The sequence below is a fragment of the Rhinolophus sinicus genome, linkage group LG01 (genome assembly GCF_036562045.2).
Source record: "Rhinolophus sinicus isolate RSC01 linkage group LG01, ASM3656204v1, whole genome shotgun sequence".
NCBI classification, from domain to species: Eukaryota; Metazoa; Chordata; class Mammalia; order Chiroptera; family Rhinolophidae; genus Rhinolophus; species Rhinolophus sinicus.
In genome coordinates this window covers 208064723-208090919 of record NC_133751.1, presented here as the reverse complement: position 1 = coordinate 208090919, position 26197 = coordinate 208064723, and the positions used below count along the sequence as shown (strand labels likewise).

The window sequence follows — 26197 nt, the reverse complement described above, 5'->3', positions numbered from 1 at the left end:
GGAAAGTTCCTGGCTGTGATGTCCGCAAAGAGGGGGGATGCACAGCTGTGGAGCCACGTGTGTGTGGGGGCAAGAAGCGAAGTGTCTCCTCTGTGTGGTGGCATCACGGTGACTTGTTACATACTTTCCTGTGATGGGCAGGTATTACTTTTATAATAAGAAAATGGAAACCAACTGAGAGCATGGTAATTAGGAAGATGAAAACATGGGGAACGACTTAAGTGAGGAAAGCGGAAGTTAGGCTGGAACTCTAGGGTCCTGCAAGCTAGAGTCTGAGCACCTGTGCACAGGGCTGGATGGCGTGTGCAGGAGTGAACCGTTGTGTGGTGGGGGTAGCTGAGAGGGGCTGGATGGCGTGTGCAGGAGTGAACCATTGTGTGGTGGGGGTAGCTGAGAGGGGCTGGATGGCGTGTGCAGGAGTGAACCATTGTGTGCTGGGGGTGGCTGAGAGGCGTGTGCAGGAGTGAACCATTGTGTGCTGGGGGCGGCTGAGAGGGGCTGGATGGCGTGTGCAGGAATGAACCGTTGTGTGCTGGGGGCGGCTGAGAGGGGTTACTCTTGTAAGGTGTTTTCCACCGATGGCGCCGAGGCTGAGAAACACTACTCAGCAGGTAGGGTTTTACACCTGTTCACACATATTTACCAGCAAGACCCCCGAGTGCTTCGCGTCAGCAGAAATGTGTCCATATGAATGCTTTTCGCCAGCCCTAGTGAAAGTGAATGAAAAACAAAACGCTCGAGTCCCGAGCTCGGGGTTGGTTCAGATGAGGCCCTGCATCCTGCCTGACGCCCGTCTTATTTCTCTCACCACACAGGTCCTGTCCTGAGAGCCCGTGGAGACCCCGGCCTCCCCTGGGCCTATGCGACGTGGTCGGCGAGCCCCAGCGGTGGTGTGGCTGTGTTCTGATCCTGCCTATTGCTGCACTTGGATGTGTCGGTGGAACTCTGCAGCTCTTTGGAGCGATTGTTTACGTGGAATCTTTGAGCCATTTTGAGTTGCTGGAAGGAAGGCGCAGACGCTGCTAGCAATGAGCTCCCAAAGCCACCCAGGTAAGCAGGCGCGGGCTGTCCTTGGCACAAGGGGCTCACTGGTGGCCATAGCCTGTCACCAGCTTTTCTCCGTAATGGCTCCTGGTGGTTTACGACAGCAGCAAGCACGCATGGTAGACTGCTCTTCAGCTCAGGGCACCCGGGCCCCAGTGTTGGGCTGGTTTGCATCCTGACTTGAGTGGCAGACGAGTTTCTTGATGCCGTGAGAAAAGGATTGTGCTTTGGCCAGATGACACTTAAAGGCCACTCCGTGGTTTGCGGTTAACTTCTTAGCCAGTTTCCTTGGTCCTGGGGGGCCCGCGGGGGTGAGAGTGCTTCTGTGACTGGGCCTCGGCTCGGTTTGAGGACTGGGTCTGAGGCTGTGTGGCCACGGGTCGCTTCTGCTGTCTGAGCGCTTTTTCGTGGGCTCTGCAGTACGCATTTCACATGTGTTAGTCCTCTCAGTGCCCTGAAAACCTCAGAGCCAGAGCGACGAAGTGACTTGTCTAAGGTCATGGACATAGAAGTGGCCCAGCGAGGCTGGAAACCGCGTGTGTCTGGCCTGTCTGTACCTTCAGAAGTGTGTTCTGGGCACCGCCTTTAGGACGTGTCCTCGTCCCCTTGCGAAGTCACAGTGCAGTCGCACGATGAAAGCCTGGAGTCCCGCCCTGTCCTGTCTCACAGGCCAGGGCTCCAGGCACTGGCTGCTGCCCGGGCTGCTGCCACTTCCGCTGACATCCGGGTATTGGGTATCAGTCTGCCCTGTGTGCACGTGTGCGGGCAGGCGCTGGCCCACCTGGCCGGGCCCCGCATGTCCTGCGTGGGGTCTGGCTCCGCAGTGTGCAGGCGGAGGCTGCGGGTGGGGTCTCCCCCTGCGGGAGGGCACGAAGGTTCACACAGTTGTCTGAAGCTCCCGAGGACAGGATTCCCGGTTATATTTAGATATGGAGGCTTTCTTGATTTAAACTGTTTATTATTGATCTATACAGTGTGTGAATCAGAAGGCAGCAGTCTGGGTTGGAGGGTGTAACGTACACGCTGAGTGGTGCCCAGCCCGCCCCCCCGCCCCCAGAGCCGCTGTGGAGCGGGCCTGGCCCTTTCCTGTGTCTGAACACGGGATGCGTGTAAACGTGTAGCTGCGTGTCGTCTTCCCGTATGTGGGTCTGTATTTCACTCTTTCCATTTTAATGTGTTATGAGCGTCTGCTGATGTCCTATGCGTGTACGTAACGCCAACTTAATTTTGATAGCTGTAGATGGGTATTTCTGTGGTTACAGCACTATTTATATTAGCCGAGCTGGCATCGGGCAGTCCTGGGGCATGGATTTGCACATACGCGTCTGTCAGGCTCCACTGGGTCAGTTCCAGAAGCAGGAAGTCTCAGTCGGGAGGCATGTGCATTGAAAACGACGCTCCGTCTCTTTAGCTCCTTATTTACAGTTTGTGAGGACCTGTATTTCCCCTTTCCCACCAACACTGGGCGGGTCCGTCTATCTCACTGTCAGCCTGGTAGGGGAGAATGACAGTTTACCTTGCTGTGTAAATGGGTGCACGCAGGTGTACGGCTCGGTGTAGACAAGGTCAGATCCTGTAAGTGCCCCTGGCATTTGGGGAGAGGCTCTTCTTCCGTCTGCAGCCGTCTATATGTGTCCATCATACTGGATGCAGAACTCCTCATGTATGATGCATTTATACGTGTGTGGGAGCATATGAATGTATTCTTTATAAGTTATCTTTACATGTTAACTCAATTGAGTTATTTAAATTATAGCTTTACTCTTTTGTCTGCTCAATTTCTAGGGAAGTGTGAAATTTTCTATTATGATTGGAGTTTGTAATCCTGTTTTTACATTACTGACCATTTTTCTTTATTTATTTCAGTGCTTAAAAATAAATGACTGTTATCTCTTGTGGCTCAGGTCTCTTAACAAAATACAAGGTATTTCGTAAGGAAGATTGTATCTCCTAGAAGTGCGTCCGTCCTCGGTTCCTTTTGGAAGGAACCGACACCTCCCTGGGCCCCTCTGGCTCTTGCTTTTCTCCTCTGGGAGTCCTCGCCCTTAGGTGCGGGATTTGCCCATTGATGTTCATTGCAGTGACTGTCCTGCCTGGCTGTGCATGGTGTTGCCGCGTGCTGGCCCCAGCAGGCTGTTCCTCTGTGGGGGTTGAATACTGAAAAGGGGTGGAGCTGTGAGGGCAGGGCTGCCCTGGAAAGCTGAGCCGCTCCCCTTCTCTGTCATGGATGTCTTTAGGGTGGTGCGCTCGGGACCTCACTGCTCCCCCGAAGTTCTCACTGCTCCCCGGGGGCCCTCACTGCTCCTGGGGACCCTCTCTTCTCCTGGGTCTCTCTGCTCCTGGGGGTGTGTCAGCCCCAGATAGAGACCTGCTGCTGTTGGTCCCTCCTCTCACCCTTGCAGCACAACCTGGTTTGCCCTGCTCAGAAAATGACCTTTTTGTTTGCTGTGTATAACTTTTCTCTCGCCCGTGTTGCTTTAGAACTCCCTCTGGTGTGGGGTGAGGTATGCATTATGATTTTACTGCCGTTCTTTATGAACTTTGCCAGAGCCGGGCCCTGGCTCTCTGACGTCAAACTGTTAACTGTTAGGGTTTTATTGCTCTGAATAAGGATTCCTAATGATGTGAGCAGCCCGGGGAAAGGGCATGGATTGATTTAGCCTAAAAGAGCTCTTCTGTGATAGTTAAGAAGAGTGAGAAGAGGGTCTGAAATACGCTTCCTGCCTGTCCAGTTGGGAACGTGCTGAAACAGGGTGCTGTGTTGGGTGGCACAGGGGCCCCCCCGGAAGTGGAGTCCCCGGTGTGGGGGGCCTGCTGGCAGGAAAGGGAGACTCGCGTCCCTCGTCCTTCCTCCTAGCACACACTGTGTCTGGCCTGGGAACAGTGTGCCTCGCATGTTGTAACTTGGCTGAATTACAGGAAAACCACTGTCACTCAGACACCTTTGTGACACCACCCGCCTCTGCAGTGGAGTTTAGCTTCCGTGTACATTTCTGCAGGGAGGAAGTCTTGACGGGAAATGCTGGCGATGTGGGAAGCCCACGACGGCATTGAGGACCCGTGTGTGGTCGTCCAGCCCTGACTCTTGGTAGAAACTTATAGGGCAGGACTGGAATCGGGTAATTCAAGTGTCCTATCTCTCCCTGCTTCTTGGTAAGAGTCATGCTTAGTGTTCAGTCAAAGCAGAAAAACTGTTTTGAGAGAAACCTGTATATTTAAGATCAGTGTTTTAATTTGGACCATTCTCTGATTTCTTAATATTCTGTTGAGTCTGAAATACCCCATCAGCATAATAGCTGCTAAAAAGTCTGCACAGTAACTTAGTGGTTAGTGAGTTTCAACGTGGTTTGATTTCTTCAGACCGCGGTGAAGTTTTCGTCCTGGAAGCTTTCCGGGAGGAGGCTCTCTGCCCTCCGTGGGCTGAGCTGGGATCTGGCTTCTTTCAGTTTTCCTGCTCCCATCTTCCTTTGTTTGATCTTGAATCTGTTTATTTCAACCAGTTTGGCCACCAAGGTTATTATATTTTAAGATAGAAAATATCTTAGAAAGGAACATTTTTATGTGCTTTAAATCATGCTTTGCAATGATTGAATGTGTCGGGAATATTGCAACGTTTTAAGGACTATAGAGAAAATGTATTTTGAGGACCTGCAATTAGCACAAAGGGGACATCGATCCTTAGCTGGATGGGCGGCTTCTAGACCCTGGGCGGGGCCCTGGGCTGCAAGAAGCGCCTGGGGGGCTGGGGAACCCACTGGCCTTGACTGAGGATGGAAATCCAGGCCTGGTGTTCAGGAGAGCTGGGAGCCAGGGCAAGGAAATGGCCTGGGGCAGCGGGGGACAGCGAGAGGAGAGTTTCCTCCAGACCAGACCCTTCTGTGAAGGCTTGAGAGCTTTCTGGGCAGGCCGGCAGGGCCCCCAGGACATGGTAGTGGAGCGGATCCCGACACTAACCCCACACAGGTGTCCTGGAGGGGAGACAGGCCTGCCCAGCTGCGCAGACGGGGTGCTGAGCCCCGGGTCTCCTCCTGCTCCTGCTCCTGCAGGAGAGGTTCAGAAACCCGCTGCGCTGCTGCCTTTCCTTCCACCCTCCAGGCCTTCCCCAGCCCCACCAGCCGAGCTGCTGCAGCTCTTGAATTTTCCGTCTCCCGACCCCCAGGCCATCATTATCTGGGAGCTTAATCAGCCAAGGTTTGTTCTGGGAATCATGGAGCCCTAACGACTTGTTTGCAGCTTCCTTCTTTTTCAATCCTCAAATTGTGTTTTGTCTTTTCAAAATCAGGAGCGCTCAGTCGCTGTGAAGAGCTCAGAAAAGTCACTGTCAGTGGCGCACTGGTGCTTTGTTTGGCAATCTCTGAAAATTCTTCCAGTCTGTGCAACATTTGCATTTTTGTCCTTTTTTTCAAAGCCACCATTGTAGACATGCAAATTTCTGAGTTCTGAGATGCTGAATGTTGGCTGATTAATGATATTGAAATTTAAGAATGAGTTCTCCGTACGTATTTGACATAGAAAGCCTGGCATTAGAGACCACTGATGCCGCTTGGTGCTGGAACCAACACTGTAATTGCTGCACCCGATGCGGGCAGGTCACAGCGGACAGGTGGGCAGGTGTGCGGCCACCTCTGGACACCGGGATGGCAGCCTGGCCTCTTGCTCGCTCCAGGTGGAACCGTGCTGCACTTCCAGGAAGCTAGAGTGAAGGGCGACTTTGTTCTGAGCTGTGCGGTACTTATTTCATTTGTTTTTCAGGCTAACCCGGGTCATGCGCTAGCATATCGTGATTCGCGGCTTGTAGGTAAATAGGTCAGTATTACTGCTGTGCAGCCTCGCCAGAGGTCAGGCAGCCGATCAGAAGCCGACCGGAACCAGAATCCATCATCTGCCCTTCATAGACATGACCTGCTGCTGCTGGCAGACGCCGGGTGCCTGCGGGTCCCAGGCCGAGCTGGCTGCTGTGCCCGGGGGGCCCAGGCCGAGCCGGCTGCTGTGCCCGCGGGTCCCAGGCCGGTGGAGGCAGTGGCCCCTGGAGCAGTGTGGTCCCTGTGATGAGAGTAGACGGACGGAGACTTAGCAAGATGTGGGAGTCAGGACACGGGGGCTGAGTCCCAAAAGCACCTGCCTAAGTAGGGTGTGGAGGGCCAGGCCCAGGGCCCAGGGGAAGGATAGTTGGGAGTGGAGAGATGGGTGTCGAGAGATGGGTGTCGAGAGATGGGTGTCGGGGTACAGGAGTCTGGAGCAGGGTGGGCAGGACCCAGTCCCATTTCCCTCTGGGTCCCATGACCTTGTAGGTGCGGAGAAGGGACTGTGGGCCTCGCGTCCCGCGTTGCCCAGCACTGGGCCCTCTCCTGGGACACGTGCTGTGTGTCCCCTGGGTTTCCGTGAGCGTGGTTTTGCTGCTGTTGTACTTCCTGGCTTTGGTGCTGCTGTGATGGATGTGCCAAGGATCCCTGAACTTTTCTGAGCTTCTCTTGAGAGAGCGGACTTGGAGAGGGGCATACCGGCTTAACTGGGGAGGTTTTGGTTGAAACTTTTCATTGTCCTTCCACCTATCAGCCTTTGATTTGCTTATTTCATGAGAACATGATAAAAAATGGACTCTTTTAAAAAGGGAATTACAGTGATTAAGAAAATTTCAAATGAGGCAAATAACTGTAAACTTTAGGATTATATCTGACTTTGCATGTTTAAATTGGCTAGCTGTTAGCCACTTAGCAAGAGTGGGGGTGCTGCCGTAAGGAGTGAAAAGCAGTGTGTAATGAAAGGAGCTATGTTATAGTCTTTACACCCCCCCCCTTCCTACCAGACAAACAGAGAAAGAGACACTGCCTCTCAGAGCTGGGCCTGGTGGGCGGAGCCTGGTCTGTGGCAGTGTTGGCCTGCAGGTGACACCCCTGGAGGACGCCTGGGCTGTGTCACAGTGTCACAGGCCCCGTGTTCCGTCTCCTGCTGGCCTTCAGGGTCGCACACCCTCAGCCCGAATCACTCTCTCCTCCCCCGCCCAGTGTCCTCGCTGCTGTCCCCTGAATGTGATGCTCCTAACTGGGAACATTCCATGTTGAAATGCAACTGCAGAACTTTGGGGATTTTAACATGGAAAACAGTGTTCAACATGCTAACTGTTTTCTAACTCTTATGAATGCTGTGTGCTTTTGAAAAGTTGTTCTGGGGCGTGTTTGAGTGATCTGTATATATTTATAATAAAATACACAGGTATCGTACCTCCGTGTATTGAAATAGCATTGGTAAGGAACTCCGTAAAATGGTGGAAGTGTCTTGATGTTAATTGGGGGATTGGTTTTCTGCACTTAACAAGGGACAGTCTCCTGAGGGTCAAACGAGCTCTGACTCCGCCTCCATGGTCAAGGTCGGAGCGGTTCCCGCCGGGTAAGCCATCATCTCCCAAGCCTTTCACTGATGCAGCTTTTGTGTTGGTGCCGTTCCTCTACTTTCATCAACTTTAAACTCCTAGGCCGTTTCTTAGAAAGTTGCTTCTTCTGGTCTAGTCATTCAGGTGGTAAAGCGAAGAGAGCACTTTGTATTTTAGGAGCTGAGGTTCTGTTTTGATTCGTTTGCATTCATAGGCAGGTTTAATTCCTTTTCAAATACGCGTGGGTTTCCTAGGAAACCCTTTGTAGAGAATGGACTGTTGCCGCCCGGTTCCTGGTTGACTTGCTGGCTCAGCAGGCTGTGCGGCGGCAGAGCCCGTGGAGTCTGCCTTAGCGCCTTTCCTGACGCGGTGGGGAGCCCTTGCCACCCTGCTTCCGTGAGGAGCCTTTTGTGGGAGCCTTTCCTGGGAGCCCCTCAGCACTGAGCACACGAGCGGCATTTGGATGCTCCGTCCTCGTGTTCACGTTGCTCTAACCCAAATCGAGGGCTGGCTGATGGATTTGTGAGGCCGGCCTCCCCGCTGGGGTCTGACACACGGAATGCAGACCTGCCCGCCGTCCTTCTGTGCAGGAAGAGGCGCCCAGCCCAGCTGTGTCTGCCCAAACGCCCACATCTCTGGGCTGTGCGAGAGCAAGGCACACGCATTCTGGATTATTCTTGCACGGTTCCATTGTACCACCTACTGTGTTTTAGTCTTGTCTTGAGGATCAGGGAGACGGACGAAGGCGGGTGATTTCTTTCTCAGATGCCAGTGGGTAAAAGGAGTCTTAGAAAACTTAGGGAGTGTTAGGGGACACTGGGGACATGGAGGTAGAGACTGTCATGGATTGTCCTCGGGCTCTTATGGCTCTCTGTGGGTCCGGTCCTTAAAGGATCCCCCTCATCGGTAGCGTTTTGTAAGCATCATTTCTCGCGGTGGTGTGCGAAGTAGGGGTGGGGGTGTGTCCACTCTTGCAGGTGGCTGACACTGGGCAGCCTCTGGCACAACTGTGGTTCACGGAAGGGCTGGGGTACCCTGGAAGGGGGGGGGCTGTAGCACCTGACAGGTGACAAGTGACTCCTGGAGCTGGGAGACCGCGTGCCCTGGACACGCTGGGGAGGGAGGCACCTGTGGGGTGGTGCTTCCCACTCCTGCTTGCTCCGTGTTCCCATTGCCAGCTCTTTGGTCCCATTCGATACATCTGTGTGCAGCTGGCAGCACCTCTGCCCGGGTGAAGCCCACACGCTTGGTGGCCCCGGCCTGGATGCAGATGTGGCTTTCTTGGTTCTTGGCTGGGCTTTCTTTGAACTGTCCATGGGGCCATGGGACTTGACGCCTGAGAACCATGGGCGGGGTGTGGCTTTGTGTTTGTGGGTGTTCTTACTTCTTTTGACGCTATGGAGAGCCTGTTAGGAGTGGGTTTGGTGGACGGGTTGGCATGGCTGCAGCCTCAACAGTTAGAGTTTCTAAGGAGGTGGTGTTTTTAGGGCCTTTCCCTGGAGATTTTGGGGACTGTGGGCGTGTGTGACCTGATGGAACGCGTCTGCTCTGGCTGGGGCATATTATTTCCAACATCAATACTGTCGTGAGAAGAAAAGAGCCATCGGGTCCGTCTGGAGTTGCTTAAATGGCCCGAGAGAGCATCATTGTGTTGTTTCTCAACGATCCCCATTTCTGAAATATTTGGGCTTCGACTGGGGGATGGGTGGGAGGAGGGCTGGCTGAGCCACTGCGCAGAGGCAGCTGCGTGCCACGTCTGCTGAAGGAACGTCGTGGGGTTGCGTGGCCTGGCCTGGGTGCCACCTGATGTGGGGCCACGCTGCCCTGTCCAGGCCTCGTCCTTCAGAAGGACACCTGAGTTTTGCCTTCAGGCAGCCCCTGCGTTGTGTCTAGAAGTTGGCTGATAGGTGATGTTGTGTCTTCCTCTCTCGAGAGGCCGCCACTGGGGCTTTGGGGACTAGGCCAGCCTTGTATTTACAGTCAAAACCCAGGCCTTTTACAACAGAAAGGGGGACATCCAGCGTGAGCCCGGCCCGCCCGTCACACCCGGTGGGTGGTCATGCTTGCTCTCGCATGCAGGGCTGTGGGTCCAGGTTCTCACCTGGACAGGAGCGGACAGGGAGCTCATTGTGTCCAGTCCTGCATTCATGTTGAGACACAGGGTGAATCACTGGGGAAGGTAATGTCTACCGTCGCCTGCTACAAGCACGCTGTGTGTTTTCCTACTTTATGTAAAGTAAATGCGTAGTTTTCACGAGTTTTTGTTAGATACAGCTTTCCTGTGCCATCACACTTTTTGGGAGACTTTTCAAGTCAATTCTATGTGTACGGTCTTGTTAGAAACAGAACTGTATCCCCGGGAAGCTGACACTAGGCTCCTGGGAGCCCTCAGCGTGGTTCCGGCGGGCCGTGGAGGCTCTGGGCCTGCCCCGCGTGGCCCAGCACCCTGTGCAGGACCCTCCACGCCTATGGCTGAGTCTCACTCTTGCCTTGGCTGCTTATGGGGTCTTCTGGGCTGACTGAGCTCAGACCCCCATTGAATCCAGGGCTCTCCGTCAGTTCTAAAACATGCATCCAATTCCAGGGAAAGTGCGAGACAACTGCAGCAGCTTGAGAAAACTGCCTGAGAAAAAGAATACCAAGTTATTTTCTCATTTTATGTGGTGATGTATAAATTTCGAACATCAAACTCTAGTTTTGGATTTAAAAACCAAACATGAGTAAACTTTGAACTGGAATTCACCATTGTTATTTAGCAGCATGTGAGTTAGCAAATCCTTTTACAGTGCGGGGAGGGGTGGTGGTCAGCCCGAGACCCACACGGGGCAGGCACTCTGCGGCAGTCAGGGAGGCACCACGCAGAAGAAGTGTCAGGAGGCGGGGCTGTGAGGAGAGAGGGTGAGGAGAGAGCCGGCGAGGGAGGTGGGGGACAGGAAGCCAGGCAGGCCTCCAGGATGCTCCAGCTGTGGGTTGCAAGGAAGGTGCTGTGGGAGGTCGCGGAGCAACTCCCTGGGGACGGAGCTGAGCTGTAGGCAGCTGGTGGCATGGCCCATGCAGCTGAGGTTTCGTTCATTCCGCCCCCTGTGGTACCTGTTTCTTCTCTGAGCATCCTGGGCACCTGCCTCGTGGGCAGGGCTGAGCCCCACCTCCCTCCAAGGCCGTCGGGTGTGGGGGGGACCCGCCTGCACTCCTGGCCTGTGCTCAGAGCCATCTCTGCTGGTTTCTCTGAGCTTAGCCCCCGGACTGCACACTGAGGGGCTCCCTGCCCTCTTCCTTTTCTCCGCCTCGCAGAGGTAACTGCACAAAAGCAGCCCGTGCTTCTTGTTCCCCTCACTTGGCACTTGACCCGAGCCGGGGTGTTTGTCCTGTGCCGGGTCTGCAGCCCTCCGTGAGGCAGGCATGTTGTTGGCTCGCAGTGTTCCTGGACAGCTGTGTCACCACCTCCAGGGCCGCTGGAGCTGCATCCTGTCTCCTCTGTCACCGTGTGTTTGGGAGTAGAAGTTGGCTCTGGGCAGATCTGTGGATGTGCTGTTAATTCATCCTGCTTCTTGGAAGCGAGTTGGGAGCTCGGAGGGAAAGAAGAGCCACGAAATGTCAGACACAACAGCAGCCACCTGACTTGGTTGCTAATCACCACAGTGTAATGAAGATGGAAGCATTTGGTTTTTTTCTTCGTCTGCCAAATTTAGGCCTCATTTTGTTTACTCTCACGAGTCCTGGTTTCTTCTGGTTAGAAAAGAGGTAACTGGCTTCTGGGAGGGGGGTGTTTCCTGTGTAGTTTTCTGTGGGCCAGACGGGAGGTGTGGGAGGGCCGGGAGCAGGGTGGCTCGGTGCTGGCAGCCGTCCAGGCACAGCGGACACCTGCAGCCCTCCGGGCGCAGCAGCGTGCCTTGTGCCTGCAAGGACAGCTGCGGCCTGGCACCTGGTGGCGGCGTCTTCAGAGAACTGCCGTTTGCCCGCTCCCTGGGCTGTGTGTGTGACAGCGGCAGCGGTGTGTGCACTGACGGTGTGCTGTGGAGGCCGTGGGTTTCAGTGGGATGAGAATGCTCTTTGCATGTGGTGTCCCTCCCCTCAGCCGAGATTCCGGGAGAGGCATGTCCTGTGGTCTACCTGCCCAGTCCCCCAATACTGTAGGGGTCACCAAAACAAGGGAACTCTGGGAAACTGTCACAGCCAAGAGAAGCCTCAGGAGACAGGACTGCTGAGGGCACCGTGGGCCCTACGTGGCATGCTGGGGTGGAAAAGGGCGGCGGGGGGGCCTGGGAAATCGGAAGCAAGCGTCGGCGTCAGTGACAGTAACCTGTCAGCATTGGTTCATAGTCGCCCCTAAATAAGCGCAGGGACGCAGCTGTCACCACCGGCACACGGGGCCTGGCTGGTGTGGGCTGTGTGGGAACTCTGCTGGGGCTGCGTCGTTAATAAAGTCTGTTGTAAGGTCTGAGCCGAGCAGTGAAGGACGTGTGGGGACATTGCCCGCTCTCCGTTTGTGAATGGTGGTGCCCCGTGGTGCTGCGGCTCCGAGCCTTCCCTTTGGAGGTTATTCTCATGAGCGCAGAGCGCCTTGTCGTCTTGTGCTTTTCGTGGTGTCCGTCGCGTAACAGTTTGTCACTGTTGCTGCCTGCTGAGGTCGTTGGCAGTGTCCCCACTGCCGCCCGGTAGCCAGTGGCTGTACGAGTGTCCGCTCCGCAGTGGCCTTTCTGTGGAAGTGTCACCAGCCCTGTGTTCTCACGGAAGGCTCACCTGGGACTCTGCACAGCCCGAGGCCTGGAGTCGCACCCCAGCAGCCCTGTGCACCCCCTCGCTCACCAGACCTCCCGCCTCCGCCCCCGGGTGCCCCTTGCGCTTCTAACACCTTGGACTCACTTTTCCTATGTTTGAACTTCATATCAACACAATCCGAGGACGTTTCCTCGTTTTGTCTGGCTTCTCCCACTCAGCTGCCCGCTGTGGGAGTTACTGCCGCTGTGGCTTGCAGCCATTTGTTCATTACCATGGGTGTACAATAGTCATTGTAGAGCGTGTCACACATTAGGTCTCCGGTCAGTTGTCCCGGACACTCGGGTGGTTCCGTCGGACGCACTGTAGCCCTCTTGCGAGTGCGCTGCGGTCCGGGTATGTGTGCATCTCCTCCTGAGGCGTGTGTGTGCCAGACAGCGACCCCCACTGACTGCAGCCGCCCGTGGTCTGACAGACGAGAGGCCCGCCTGCGCGTGCTTGTACTGTCACGGTCTGTCATTCCGCCCCGGGCTCACCTCACGTGTCCCTGACTGCTCAAGCTCACGAGCATCTTCTCACGTGCAGACAGAGCAGCTAGATAGCCTGGCTGGGGAAGTGCGCGTCTCGTGGGTTGTCTTTATTCTTCTTACTGATTTGGAGGAGTTATTTATATAGATGAGGGATGAGGTCTTTGTTGGTTATTTCCTGTGCTATTTTCTCTCAGTCCGTGGGTTGCCTCTTTACTTTCTTATGGTGCTTTTTGATGAACACATGTTCTTAATTTTAACACAGTCCAACTTATTGGTCATTTAACTTACGCCTGCTTGGAGGTCGTGGAGCTAGTCTCTACTGTTTCCCCAAAGCTGCATTGTTGACCACTCACCTTTAGATCCGTGGGCCCCCTGGAATTGATTTCTTAAGGAAACAGTGTGACTTGGTAATTGGGGTCACTGTGCCGTTTGCATGTGCAGTTGGCCCAACAGCATTGAGACGCTTCATCCTTCCCCACTGCCCGTCACACGCCCTGCTCCCGAGTCAAGTGTTGTGTATGCGGGACGTGTTTCTGGAGTTGACTGTGGGCCACTGTCTGCTTGTGGATTTGTTGCTGGCACAGCACTGTCATCTGACTGTAGCCTTGTCCTTAGTCCCAGTGTCTGTAACGTGGGTCTTCCAGCTTAGGATCATCTGAAAGGTTTTCTAGGTTCTTCTTAATCCTTTGCGTTTCCGTATGAATTTTAAAGTCAGCTTTTCAATTTCAGCAAGACAGTAGGTGTCCTGCTGAAATTGAAAAGCTGACTTTAAAATTCTCTGTTGGGGGCGCATTGATTTGTACACGAAATCAGTTTATTTAATCTTCCCAAACATGAGTGAGTCCTTCCGTTTATCTGGGTCTCCTTTCATTTCTTCAGTCACATTTTATAGACCACAGTGTATAGATCACAGGTCTTTCTTTTAGGTAGATACCATTTTTAGGTATTTTTTTAAATGCTGTTTTGTTTTAAAATTTTTATTTTTCTGTTTGTGTATTTGTATTTAGAAAGACAATTAATTTTTGTGTAGCCACCTGGTCTTCAGACGCCTTACAGAGTTTGCTAATTATTATACTACCTTCTCTGTAGATTCTTTTGGGATTTTTATGTATATAGATAGTGAATGTTTTATTTCTTCTTTGCTAATTTTTAGACCTTTTCTGTCACTTTTTTGCTTCGTTGCATTGTCTTGGGCCTTGAATCAAATGTTGGACAGAATTGGTGATAGTGGACATCTGTGTCTTGTTCGAATATCAAAGGAAACTTTCTCACCATTTCATCATGATGTGTGAAATTTGCTATAGGTCTTGTGCAAATAGGCTTTATCAGATTAACGCAGACTCTTCTGTCCTTAGCTTGCTGAGCTGCTCTCGTGAGTAGGCGTCAAAATAAAGGAGTAGAAGGGGTCAAACAGATGGCGATGGAAGGAGATTTGACTTTGGGTGGTGAACACAGTGCAAGATACAGATGATGGATGGCAGAATTGCACACTCAGAACCTTTATAATTTTACCAACCAAAGTCAACCCAATATGCTTACTAAAAAGTATTGGGTTGAACAATATCATATTGCAGGTATTTGTTAGTCTACAAAAGTGGCATTTTCATTTGCTTCAACTTAATATATTAGATTGCTTCTGCATCTATTAATCGTGATTTTTCTCCTTTATTTGAGTCATATGATGAATTTTCTTGATAGATTTTCGAATGTTAAACCTATCTTACCGTTTTTTGGAAGTCCAACTTGATTTTAATATATCATTCTTCTTATATACTACTGGATTTGTTTTCCTTTATACTTGGCTTAATTTTTGTTCATCTAAATTCATGAGTGAGATTGACCTGTAATTTTGTTTTCTTGAAATAGCCTTGTTAAGTTTTGATATTAAGGTTATGCTGGACTTTTAAAATGTGACCTATTTTCTATTCCTAGGGTTGACAGAGTTTAAAGAGTCAGGTGGTAAATATTTTAGACTTCGTGGATGGACCTCATATGATCTCTGTTGCATATTTTTCTTCTTTTTAATTTTTTAAAATTGCCATTTAAAAATGTAAAACCCTTAGTAGGTTGTACAAGATCAGGCCACAGATTGTATTTGGCCCTTGGGCCATAGTTTGCTGGCCCCTATTCGATTCTCTTGAAGAGTTTATGTAAGGCTGATGTTATTTCATGCTTAAATATTTGGAAGAATTCACTGGTGAACCTCCCTGGGAATTTTCTGTGTAGGAAGGTTTGTAAATTGTACCCCCAACTGATGTAGGACTATTCAGATTTTCTGTTTTTTCTTGTGTCAGCTTCCATGCATTAAGTTTTTCTCAGAATTTTTTTCATTCCTTATAAATGTTGAAATGTACTGATAAAAAATTGTTTAAATGCCCTTTCATTGCATTTGTAACGTTTGTAGGAGTTGTAGGGACATCTCCTTTTCCATTATTTATATTGTTTGTTTGCTTTTTCTGCATTGGACTTGCTAGGATAACTACATTCATATTTTTAGAGAACCATGTTTAGTTTTGTTGATTCTATTGGATTTTTAAATAAATCAATTTCTGCTCTTGCTGCTATTATTTTCTTTTATTATTTGGATTTTCTTTGCTTTTTTCTTTAAATTAATTGGATTAGATATTTATTGAATTTTTTCAGAGTTTCCTCTTTTGTAATACGTACGCTTAAGGGTATGATTTTTAGGTACATAGGACTTTATCTGGATTGCACACATTTTTAAATGTCACTTTTCAGTGTAATACATTTAGAATAAAATCTGATTTCCTTTTTGATTTTTTTCTTTGACAAATGGTGTTACTTAAAAAATATTTTTTTATTTCAATCATTTGTGAATTTCTGAGTATTTTGCTTTTGTTATTGATTTTTAGTTTAATTTCACTGTGGTCACTGAATTTTCAACAATAATTTCAATTCTTGAACATTGATTGAATTTTGCTTAATCATTGTATGGTCAGTTTTTGTAAGTGTTTTATGTTCACTTGAAGAGAAAATGTCAGTTTAGATATGTCAATTCTATATACTTCAGTTAAGTGAAATTTCTTAATTGTGATGCTCAGATCTCCTATTGACCGATTTCGTTGTCTGCTTTTTCTGTGACTGAGAATGTTATTTTAAAATCCTCTGGCTGTAATCGTGGATCAGTATTATTTCTCCTTTTATTTCCGTAAGTTTTAACTTTTGTATATTTGAAGCTATTTTAAGCCCATGCAAGTGAAGCATTTACACTTCCTTGTTGGAATAACCACGTTTGATTATTAGGAAATGTCTGATTTCAGTGTCCATGAGGGCAGCCGACGTCTCCTGTCCTCACCCCACTAGGGACGTGCGGAGTCTACACGCACCCGTCTATGTGGCAGGCCCTGGGCCGATTTCGTTTCCCTGGGCTCAGCTCCTCACCCTCAGGCTTCGGTGTCAGCAGATGCCACTGGGGGAGAAACGGCCCCTCAAGAGGCCCCCGTCTCATTTCCTTCCTGTCTCATATTTTGGCCCCTCTGGTCCCGGCCACCTTGATAGCGCTCGGATTCCAGCCACTGTAGTAGCTACGTCTGTCTGTATATTTTATATTTTCACCAGGCTGATGGAAGCTAGTTTGCTACAGCCAAAGGAGGGTGAGTTTACCTGTCTGTGCCAGGTGTGGTGTCCCCGTCACGTGATGGGGATGTATGATTTCCGTTTGTTCCCCTCACCCATCCATGTTTTTTCTTGTGTCAGGTTTCCCAGCATGACCACGGGCTTGCACGGCTCTTACTATGGCAGTGAAATACCTGCCGGGTGTATCTGAAAGCAGCCTGAAATATACCTGCAGCCTGGAGCTGCTCTTACAGCGCTTTTATTCAGATATTTTACGAGGTGATTTACGCCGCACCTTATAAACGGCCAAACCTCCCAGCCCCGGTGCAGGGTCCACTGTTCAGTGCCTTCCTGCCCTCTCCTTCCTTCCCTACCCCATCCCCTTGGTTTTCACCAAGTTGTTTTTTTCTTTCCCCAATATGAATGAAGAATTCATTTCGCATTTACCTTGAGAAGTCATTTGTAGGACGTTGTTTTCATGCCATTAATGTCATGACTACAGCAGCGGTGGTCGGGGCGGGGCTCACATGTGACACTTGGTCTCTCGTCCTCACGCGTGTCCTGCGTTGAGCGGAGGTGGGGGCATATTAAATGACATCTTAGTTCCTTCTGACTCTGAGATTCCTGATCCTCACATGCAGGTGACAGCAGCCAAGTCTGCAAAGATTGGGAGTAAGCCCTTAGGGGACAATAGACGTTCTAGGAATTTCTGTACTTGGGGTTGTGGGTGCAAAACAGTTTCTCTTCTGTAATGGCAGTTTTGGGGGTGGGGAGGCTGTGGGTGGGAACTATTTTTCAACATTAAAATTTACCTTTTCTGTTTTCTAACCCATGCATTTCATATAACATGGTTAGGTTATAAATACCTTGTTTGGGCTGTTACATTTAGAAGTGCATTTTATTCATATAATTGCTAATTTAAATCACTTAAAGAGAATATTTACAAATTGAATTACAGATTACTCAGCTGTAAGGAAGCCCGCGTTTTCTCCCCCAGCAGGCCCAGCTTTAGGACCAGCAGACCATCCCAGTTGCGTAAAACGGCTCCTTTGTTCCTCCAGAATCTGAGGCCTTTTTGGAGATAACAAACGAGCCGTGTGCCTGTTAGCTGATGTGTGTGCGCACTTGCCTCGCCGCCTTCGCCACACCTCCAGGTTCCCAGCGTCTTTTTCCACGTGGAGGTCATGGAGGGCCAGCGTCCAGACGTCCTGCATGGCCACACCTCCCCGTCTCCCCCTGTGGCCCTGGCTGCCTGGGATGGGCACTGAGGCCTGTGTCCGGGCTGCTGACCGGGGCCCCAGTGGTCCTTGTTCAGGCCTTTGGAATGAGACAGAATAAAGCAGCTGCCACGTGTCCCCTCTCCTGGCTTGGGTGCCCTTTAGAGCATGGGCATGGACTGTGGTCTCTCGGGTGCCTCGGTCCAGGTAACAGCAGCTCCCACAGCCGAACTCCTGCCTGTGGTCTGGGAGGTGCTGAAGCTGTTCTCTCCCCCCTTTGTGCTGTTGGCAGCGTCAGTAGCGTGATAAGCGCGTGACGTCACTGTGTCATGGTGTGGTCAGCAGTTAGTCTGCCAGCAGTGGGGGAGGCAGTGCCCTCGGTGGCCGCAGAGCTGTGTGCCGTCATTTTGGGTCAGAAGATGACAATCAGCAGACCTTGGCATTGAGGACACCCGTTCTATAGCTGCCATTGTCCCTTCTTGGTGTCCCCACAGCCAGAAGGATCGGCAAGTGAAATGGAAGGGGCGCTGCTGACAGTTGGGGGCCCAGGCTGCGGGGTGGATCTGTGTCCCCGGAAAGCCCGCAGTGTGCCCCCCTGTGCTCTCAGCGCGTGGCTCTGCAAGTTTGCTGGCCGGGCTCAGACCCTAGCCTCCACATGTGACCAGGGACCCTCTCTTTGGCTCCCTTCTCTGAAACATGAGGACGCGAGAGGCTTCACCCAGTTGGACCGTCGTGAGGTTCCGTGAGGCAGGCCTGTAGCCCCGGGCCCGTCAGGCCCAGGATGTCGGCTGCCGTCGTCGTCCCAGGAATCCGGACCCGTCCGTTGCCTGGACCAGTCCCAGAGCTCCTGGCAAGTTTGGGTTGAGGCGACCTGTTCAGATGCGTGTCCTTGTGATAAACATAAATACTGTGTCCCTCAGTGTTTGAATCTTCAGAATGACTATGATGTCATTTCTCAAAGCAGATTCAAGCAAGGGTGTCTGCAGACGTCAGCCTCCCCCCGCCCCCGGCTGAGAACCAGCTGTCGGCCTGATCGGAAAGGTCCCCACACCTGCTGCTGCCCTCCTGGGCGCAGGCCCCGCCGCCCAGAAGCCCCAGTGCCCTGCGTCAGGGCCAGGGCCCAGCCTGTGTGCTGGAACATTTTTCTCGTTGGTGATCGGTGACTGCAAACCTTAAACCCTAGCTCTTGAGAAGGCATTTTACCAGGACCTCCGGGGCTCCCATCAGTGCCGCACGCTGCCTGCAGGGTCTGCACACCCAGCCGTGGGCCACTCTGACCATCAGAACGAAGCTGCCTGGAATGGTCTCTGTTTGGGGAGATGTGGCTGGCAGTGGGCAGGGCCGGCCAGGCAGCAGGACTCCCCACCGCGTGGGGGGCCTTCACTCCCCTGCAGGCCGGCTCTGCCTGCGCGTGACCTGTAGCCCGAGTCCTGGGCGTGCTGCTGCTTGCCGGTGGCCCGGGGCCTGGAGGAAGAGCTCAGCTTACACCCCGCCTTTCAGGCCGGGCAGCGCCTGCCAAGTGCTTTCTTAAAATTAAGCCTCCTCCCTGGTTAGTTTCTGGCACGCGGCGTCGGGGCTCTTGCGTCAGTAAATCGTCATAAACCCTCTGTTGTCTGGATCAGACATAAACACCAAGCCCAGCTCCACCGCTCCTGAAATGTGGCCAGCCCGGGCCCGCCCTCGGAGCTCAGGCCGTGCAGCGCAGGGAAAGGGGCCAGAGCTTCTGTGCCGACAAAGCCCGTCCTCCCAGGGCCCCAGCTTGGCACACACAGCTCTGCCACTGGGGAAGGGCTGCACACAGGTGTGATTTATTTACTGAAGTGAATGCATTCCTCCCCCCCCCCCCCGCTCCCTGCCGCACTGAGAAAGACTGTCTTTATCATCTTCATCTTCGGGGGGCTTCCCTCCTCCCTGTGGGTCCTGCGTCCCAGAAGGCAAGGCCCCTGCGTGAGGATGGGAACGTGGTTTCAGCCTCTGGGAACCCAGGGCCGTGTAGACCCCAGGGCTCTGTGCGGCGTCTGTTCAGCACAGACCCTCAGAGTCGCCCCATCTTTACTCTGCAGATGCCCTTGCAGCTCCTGCCCACGTATCAGCAGAGGCCAGAAACAAGGGAACTGCTGTCCTCATAGTCCTCAGTTTACCAGCTAGCATGTGGGGGCAGAAACTAAACCAAACGTCCCTGTCCCTGTGTCCTGACTGTTCTGGTCACTGGACGAAGGAGCTTGGGCCTCCAGTTTTCTCATGGGCGACGCAGGCAGTTGGCAGGTAGTAACCGAGCCCTGCTCAGGTGGCTTGCAGGGCCTTCAAGGAGCTCATATGCCAGGTGACAGTCCCGAAGGCAGTAGCTGGCAGATGCCGAGGGACGCGCAGTGAGGGGCCTTGTGGACAGGGCCTGGGTGGGAACAGAATGACCGTCCCCCGGGTCCCAGGGGGGTGTGGGGGGGGTGCAGGGGAAGCACTAAGAGTGGAGTGTGGAGGCGTCTGGGAGGCCGGCTGGCGGGAGCAGGAGGCGCTGGGAACTGGGCAGGTTTTGGTCATGCCCTTGAACTTGGCCAGTGGGTCTGTAGTTTTGCTCCTGTTTCTGGGTGCTTGCAGGGCACAAAGTGCCCTCTGGGGAGCTGGGTCAAGGCTCCGTGCTCCAAACCCCACAGTTCCCCACACGACGCCCCCACAGGTAGACAGGCAGCCCCAAGGTCATGTCCACAGCCAGCCTGGGAGTCGAGCTGATCGTCTCATTTTAGGACCTTCAGTGTCTGCTTGTTTTCTAGCTGTGCATACAGGCTGTGCTAAGGACCACGATTTTAAGGAAAATCCATAAATAAAAACAGATCTGCAGTATCTGTAACACTAACTAGAGTGTAGAACTGGGGGGAGCCTGCCTGTTCCAGCTGAGCAGCCCAGAGCCAAGCCTTGCGCCCTGAGCCTTGGGGCTCGCAGAGGCAGGTGTCTGCAACTTGGTGTGGATCCTGCTGCAGGAGGGGAAGGCAGGCCTGTGTCCCCAGCCCCCTGGGAAGGAGGGAGTGCCCGCAAGACCTGAGGTGGCCTCAGGTGCCCTTAGCTCATTTCAGTGGGGTTGGTGCTTCCCCTCCAGGTGGGACAGTGCGGCCAGGCCCTGTGCTGCTGAGGCAGGGGCTGGTGAGGGCAGAGGCAGGTCTCCCGGCCTCTCTGAACCCAGGCTCCTGGGGGCCCTGCGTGTGGGAGATTCTGAAACAGATGTTCAGGAAGCCACTGGTTAGTCGTTGTGGCAGAGCGTGGTATTCCAGAAGCAGGTGTGGCTCCCCAGGCACCATCAGTGAGGGATGTGGTCTCCCTGTCCTTGTGTCTTGAACTCACTGGGCTCCAGAAGGGGGCGTCTGGGGCTTTGTGTGGCACTTCTCTGGGACCTGGGAGTGTCTTCTGTGCGGTCAGGGTTGACATGATGAACGCCCACCTGCCCCACCTCGCCGTTGGGAACCCTGGCGTTGTGATTGTCGCACTCTGGGGCCAGAGAGGCCACAAGCGCCGGCTTCCCTGGGACGATCCATGGGATGGTCGGTAGAAAGGCCCGGACCTGGAGGGAATCCTGTGGGACCTCACAACGCACGGCCGCCTGTTGCTCTTCCCCAGCCCCTTCTCGGTCATGTGTGATGCCTTGCAGATTGTTCCCCAGCAGTTAGTAACGCAGACCTCTATTCGCTCTGATCCTTGGGTGTTATTTCTGCTTTACAACACGTACGCCCATTTCTTTGTTCCCTGTGCTTTCTGTTTTCTTGTGGTAAAATATAAATAACCCAATTTACCATTTTAACCGTTTCTAAGTGTGGAGTTCGGTGGCGTTAAGTACATTCACAATGTTGTGTAACCGTCACCTCGGCAGGGTTCCAGAACGCGTTCGTTGCCCCAGGTGGAAACACTCCCTGTCCTCCCTCCTCTCGGGCCCTCGTAACCTGTAGTCTCCTTCCATCTCCAAACTTATCAGGCATCTCAGGTAAATGGAATCAGACAACACTTGTCCTTTGTGACTGGCTTATTTCACTTAGGACAATGTTTTCAAGGTTCATCCATGTTGCATTGTCAGCAGAATTTCCTTCCTTTTTAAGGCTGAAGAATCTTCCATCGTGGGACCGCGTTTTGTTTATCCTGTCATCCATCGATGACACGTGGGTTGTTTCTACCTTTTGGCCGTAATGGATAACCTGCTGCTAACATTGATGTGCCAGTGTCGTTTGAGTCTCTGCTCTGAAATCGTCTGTGTCTGTACCTAGGGGTGGAATTGCTGGGTCACATGGTAATTTTCTGTTTAACTTGAAAAACCGCCAAACAGTTTCCCATCGATGACCACACCACTTCACATGCCCCCAGCAGGTCAGCAGAGTCCAGTTTCTCCCCATCTTTACCAACACTTGTTATTTTCCTTTTTAATTTTTTTTTTGATAATAGTCACTCTGGTAACAGGAAATGGTATGTGGTCGTGCTTTGGATTTGCATTTCCGTATGGATGATAAATTGAGACCTTTTCATGGGCTTGTTGGCCATTTATATTATCTTCTTTGGAGAAATGTCTATTGAAGTTCTTTGCTTGTTTTTTATTGGGCTGTTTGGTTTTTTTTGTTACTGAGTTGTGGGGCTTCTTCATATATTCTGGATATATGCTTTGTAAATATTTTCTCTCATTCTGTTGGTTGCCTTTTCACTATAGTGCTCTTTGATGCATAAAATTAAAAACTTTTTTTTTTAATTGGGGAGTATTGGGGAACAGTGTGTCTCTCCAGGGCCCGTCAGCTCCAAGTCGTTGTCCTTCAGTCTAGTTGTGGAGGGCGCAGCTCAGCTCCGAGTCCAGTCGCCATTTTCAATCTTTAATTGCAGGGGGCGCAGCCCACCATCCCATGTGGAGATTGAACCGGCCACCTTGTTGAGAGTTTGCACACTAACAAACTGAGCCATCCGGCCGGCAGCTCATTGTCTTCAATCTAGTTGTGGAGGGCGCAGCTCACTGGCCCGTGTGGGAATCGCACTGGCAACCCTATTGTTCAGAGCTTGCGCTCTAACCAACTGAGCCATCTGGCCACCCCAAATTTTTTAGTTTTGATGAAGTCCAGTTTATCTGTTTTTTTCTTTTGTTGCTTGTCATTTTGGTGTCGCATCTGGCCAGACTTACACATTGGTTTCATTTCCGTGAGAGCAGTTTCTGTGATGAACTGGAAAACACTCCCGCCCTGGTTTTAGAAGTTAAGGTAGCATCTCGTCTTAGCTTAAATTCAGACAGCGCCAAAGGGTAGAAAAGGAAAGGAAAGCGCCCCTGTACCCCAGCAGATGCAGGGAGCTGAGTGTGTTCTGTCGAGATGTTCGGACATGCCGTGGACTGTGTACTACACTGTCACGCACACGAGCCGGTGAAAGGCTGTGACCAGGCCGTGTCTCAGCCCTTCAGAGTCCTCTGCCGAGGGGCCTTACTGTCTTGCTCTGCAGCAGTCTCTGTTGGTGCGGATGGTCTTACTATTGTTGGGTTGGGCGACAGCCCTAAAATAGCAGTTCTGGGGCCGAGCGCGCACATTTGCGTGATGATGGTTCCCAGGCGCCCTCCCTCTCAGACGTGGTGGCCTGTACCCCCATCCTGCACCCTGGGCTTAGTGTCAGCAGTGGCCTTCTCCCCGGGCCCCCGCACTGCCGGACAGAGAGAAGAGGCCACAGGAGTCGGCTGTCATCGCATCCTCGTCTGTCCCAGGAGTGGGCTGTGGGGTGACACGGCCGAGACAGACCCAGGCCACCTGTGGAGAGGCTGGGAGCTGGCACCTTGGCAGGACGGAAATGCGGGAAATTCACAGAGTGCTTCCTCAGCTGCCTCCCACCCCCTCACCCCTTCACTCAGTCAAGACACGTTTGCTGAGCTCTGTGTGCCAGGCTGTTCTGAGCGCCAGGGTCTGCTGGTGACCACCCGGGGGCACACAGCGCTGGGGGTGTCAAACGGAAGGCAGTAAGTAAGTCGCTATATAGTAGTGACAGTGGCTGACACTGAGTGAGTCTGCTGTGCAGCTGGCATTCCCCAAGTGCTTTCTACATCGTTGCAGACTTGATTTTTCTGACAACCCAGGGGTAGGTTATTATCCGCATGATACCCCCATTTTACAGATGAGAAAACCGAGGCATTGAGAAAGGAAGTCACTTGCCCAAGGAATACGTAAGCTGTTTGTGCTCTAATTATAACACTTTGTTGCTTCTGAATTTAGCACCCTATGTGATTTCAGAGGTCGCAGAATGAGGAAGCAGGTGAGGATGAGGGGTGCCTGGCAGTTGAGGGGGGTGGATTCTGAGTTTGACAAAGGTTTTGGAAGGGGAGTGACATGGACATCTTTGCAGTACATTCCTGGATGCTCAGTGTACTTGGCTGTAGGGAGGGGCATGAGTGACAGCATGGCCACTGTCCGCTGAGACGGCCACTGTGGGATCCCAGGCGAGAGCTGGGGTGCCTAACCGTGTGGGGTTGGCCGCAGGTGAGAAGTGGCTGGAAGGCAGAGCCGACGGGACCTACGGTGGATGGGATGTGGGAGAACAAGGCATCACTGACGCTGGCAGCGGCGTGGTGTGGACATGAGGTGGGCGTGGGGACCGGCTGGAGACGCCTGGGAGCCTGTTCCCAGTGGGGACGCGTGTCGCGCAGGTGCAGTAAATGGGCACAGTTTCTCCCACGGCGCGCGGACCGGCCAGGGCCTGCCACCCTGGTCTCCTCCTCGGGCAGGGCACAGCGGCCTCCACTGCAAACCCCGGTGCTCCAGAGACGTCCCACGCAGCTGCTCATGTGTCTGGTGACTTCACGGAGTAGCTCCGTGCAGAGGAACTGACTGGATCTGAACGTTCCCGCCTCCAGCCTGTCGCCATTCAGAGCTGCATTTTCTTTTGTACGTAGTCTTTTGCTTTTATGAGGCTCATTTTCTTTTAAGCCCATTGCAAGATTTACGATGGTTTTGTTTCTCCTTCTGGTGTGTATTAGGCTAGTCAATATATATCATTGCTGTGTTGTACTTTTCTTCTAAATGAATGGTTCTCAAGGTGTGGTCCTCAGGCCCCGGGGTCCCCCAGACGCTTCCGGTGATCTCTGGGGTAAAAACTGCATTTATATGAGTACAAGGTGTGGCTTTCCTCTTCACCATGGTGCTGTGCCACTGGCAGCGGGAGCAGCAGTGGGTAGAGCCATGGGTGCCAGGCAGGCCCCAGGCCCTGCCACCCACTGCGGATTCCTCACTGCCAGGTGATCGCTGGGAACCAGACGACAGTACCCACTTGCCCAGGAAGGCCGTGCAAGCCTCTATTCCAGCCGCGTCTCTGGAAGGCGGGTTTTCGTCACTCCCACCGAAGTAACCTGTCACAACACACACAACACAGAAGCGGGTGTGACAGTCCACTGACTCCCGCAGATGTCAAATGCTGCCACCCTTGCTCAGTGATTGTTTTGTGTTTTGGAAAAGGTACTTATTTTTTCATGAAAATAGGTAATTCATGTTAACGTTCAATGACATTCATTATTATTTTTAAATGAATTAAGTGACTAAGAAAATTCTCAGTTTTGACTTCTACCATGGTAAACATAAATGAATGCTCTTTGGGGTCCACAGGAATTTTGAATGGAGTATGGGGGGCCCTGAGGCTAACGAGAGTGAGACCTGCTGTTCTAAGCCATCTGGTTGTCAACAGCGTGTATTTTTCAAAAGCACGTTTGTGTTTGTCTGTGGTGCTCTGACCCCAGGCACAGAGGAGCCGAGCAGTGGGGACCCTGTCACCGGAGGGCTGCGTGGGCACCTGTGTGGGGACAAGGCCCAGCCCCTGGGGGTGAGTGCAGCTCTGTGGCTCCACCTGGCGGGGGGCAGGCAGGCCCCCAGGATGGTAAGCCCACAGGCACTGCAGGACAGGAGTCGCAGTACTTAAAATGATTATTTTGTGTATGCGTTTTCATGTTACATTTAATTATCAACTACTATGGCTTATTACATAAATTCTAGTTGATGAAGAATGAATTTGCTAGAATTTTTGTTCTCATTTAACATTTTGTCATTTTGCAAAGAGGCGAGCTTCGGGGAAGACTGCAGCCTAGTGTGGGTCTTTTGAACGCTGCTTCTGAGCCCAGGCCGTCAGAATCAATACAGTCACACCTAAAATAAACCGCGGCAATGTTACAAGTGCTGCGTTGTGAAGAAAGCAGACAGGAAGAGCCAGGAGAACGCTAAGAGCCAAGAAGAAAATCCATTCCATGAGCAGTTTAGATAGACGCTTTGTCACTGAATGAACTTTTCTTTCTACGCGAAAATGGGAATTTACATTATTAGGTTAAGCATAGCGTCCCCGGACGCAGTTACTCAGGTGAGCGGCAGTTGCTGCAGGTTGTGGGACACGGGCCTCACGCGGAAGGTGCTCAGCAGAGGGATTCAGTCCTGAGAGGTGCCAGGGCCGCTGAAGGGACAGAGGACAGCAGCCCGGAGGAAGGCACGATGGGAAAACGGGAACAGTGTTCTCTGCTTTGAGAGGTGCTCAGCTTTCAGATGGAAAGTCAGGTGGCCCCGTGAGGTGTTGCATCCCTGTTCGTAACGATAAGCTGCCTGCACTTCACACAGAAGTAGCAGCCTTTACGGGGCCGAGAAGACACGTGGGCTGGTTGTAACAGACCTTCTGGGGATTTGGCAAAGGACCTGCGTGTCTCTCAAAAGAAAAGCTCCTACTTCTTGGGGTGGGGGGGCGACTCAGTATTTTCCCTCTTTAAGGTTCTCTGAACACAG

The 26197-nt window shown here is 52.2% G+C and overlaps 1 protein-coding gene across 4 annotated transcripts in view; it reads left to right on the top strand.

Annotated features, from left to right (window-relative positions):
- The window catches only part of HDAC4 (histone deacetylase 4), a 288740-nt gene that overhangs the window by 35935 nt on the left and 226608 nt on the right, over positions 1-26197 (top strand). For all 4 annotated transcript variants that reach the window (XM_074316010.1, XM_074316018.1, XM_074316014.1 and 1 more), the window contains exon 2: positions 816-1050. In XM_074316010.1, the coding sequence (XP_074172111.1) occupies positions 1029-1050 (22 nt within the window). In that variant the 5' untranslated portion in view covers positions 816-1028. The remainder of the gene's footprint in view (positions 1-815; positions 1051-26197) is intronic.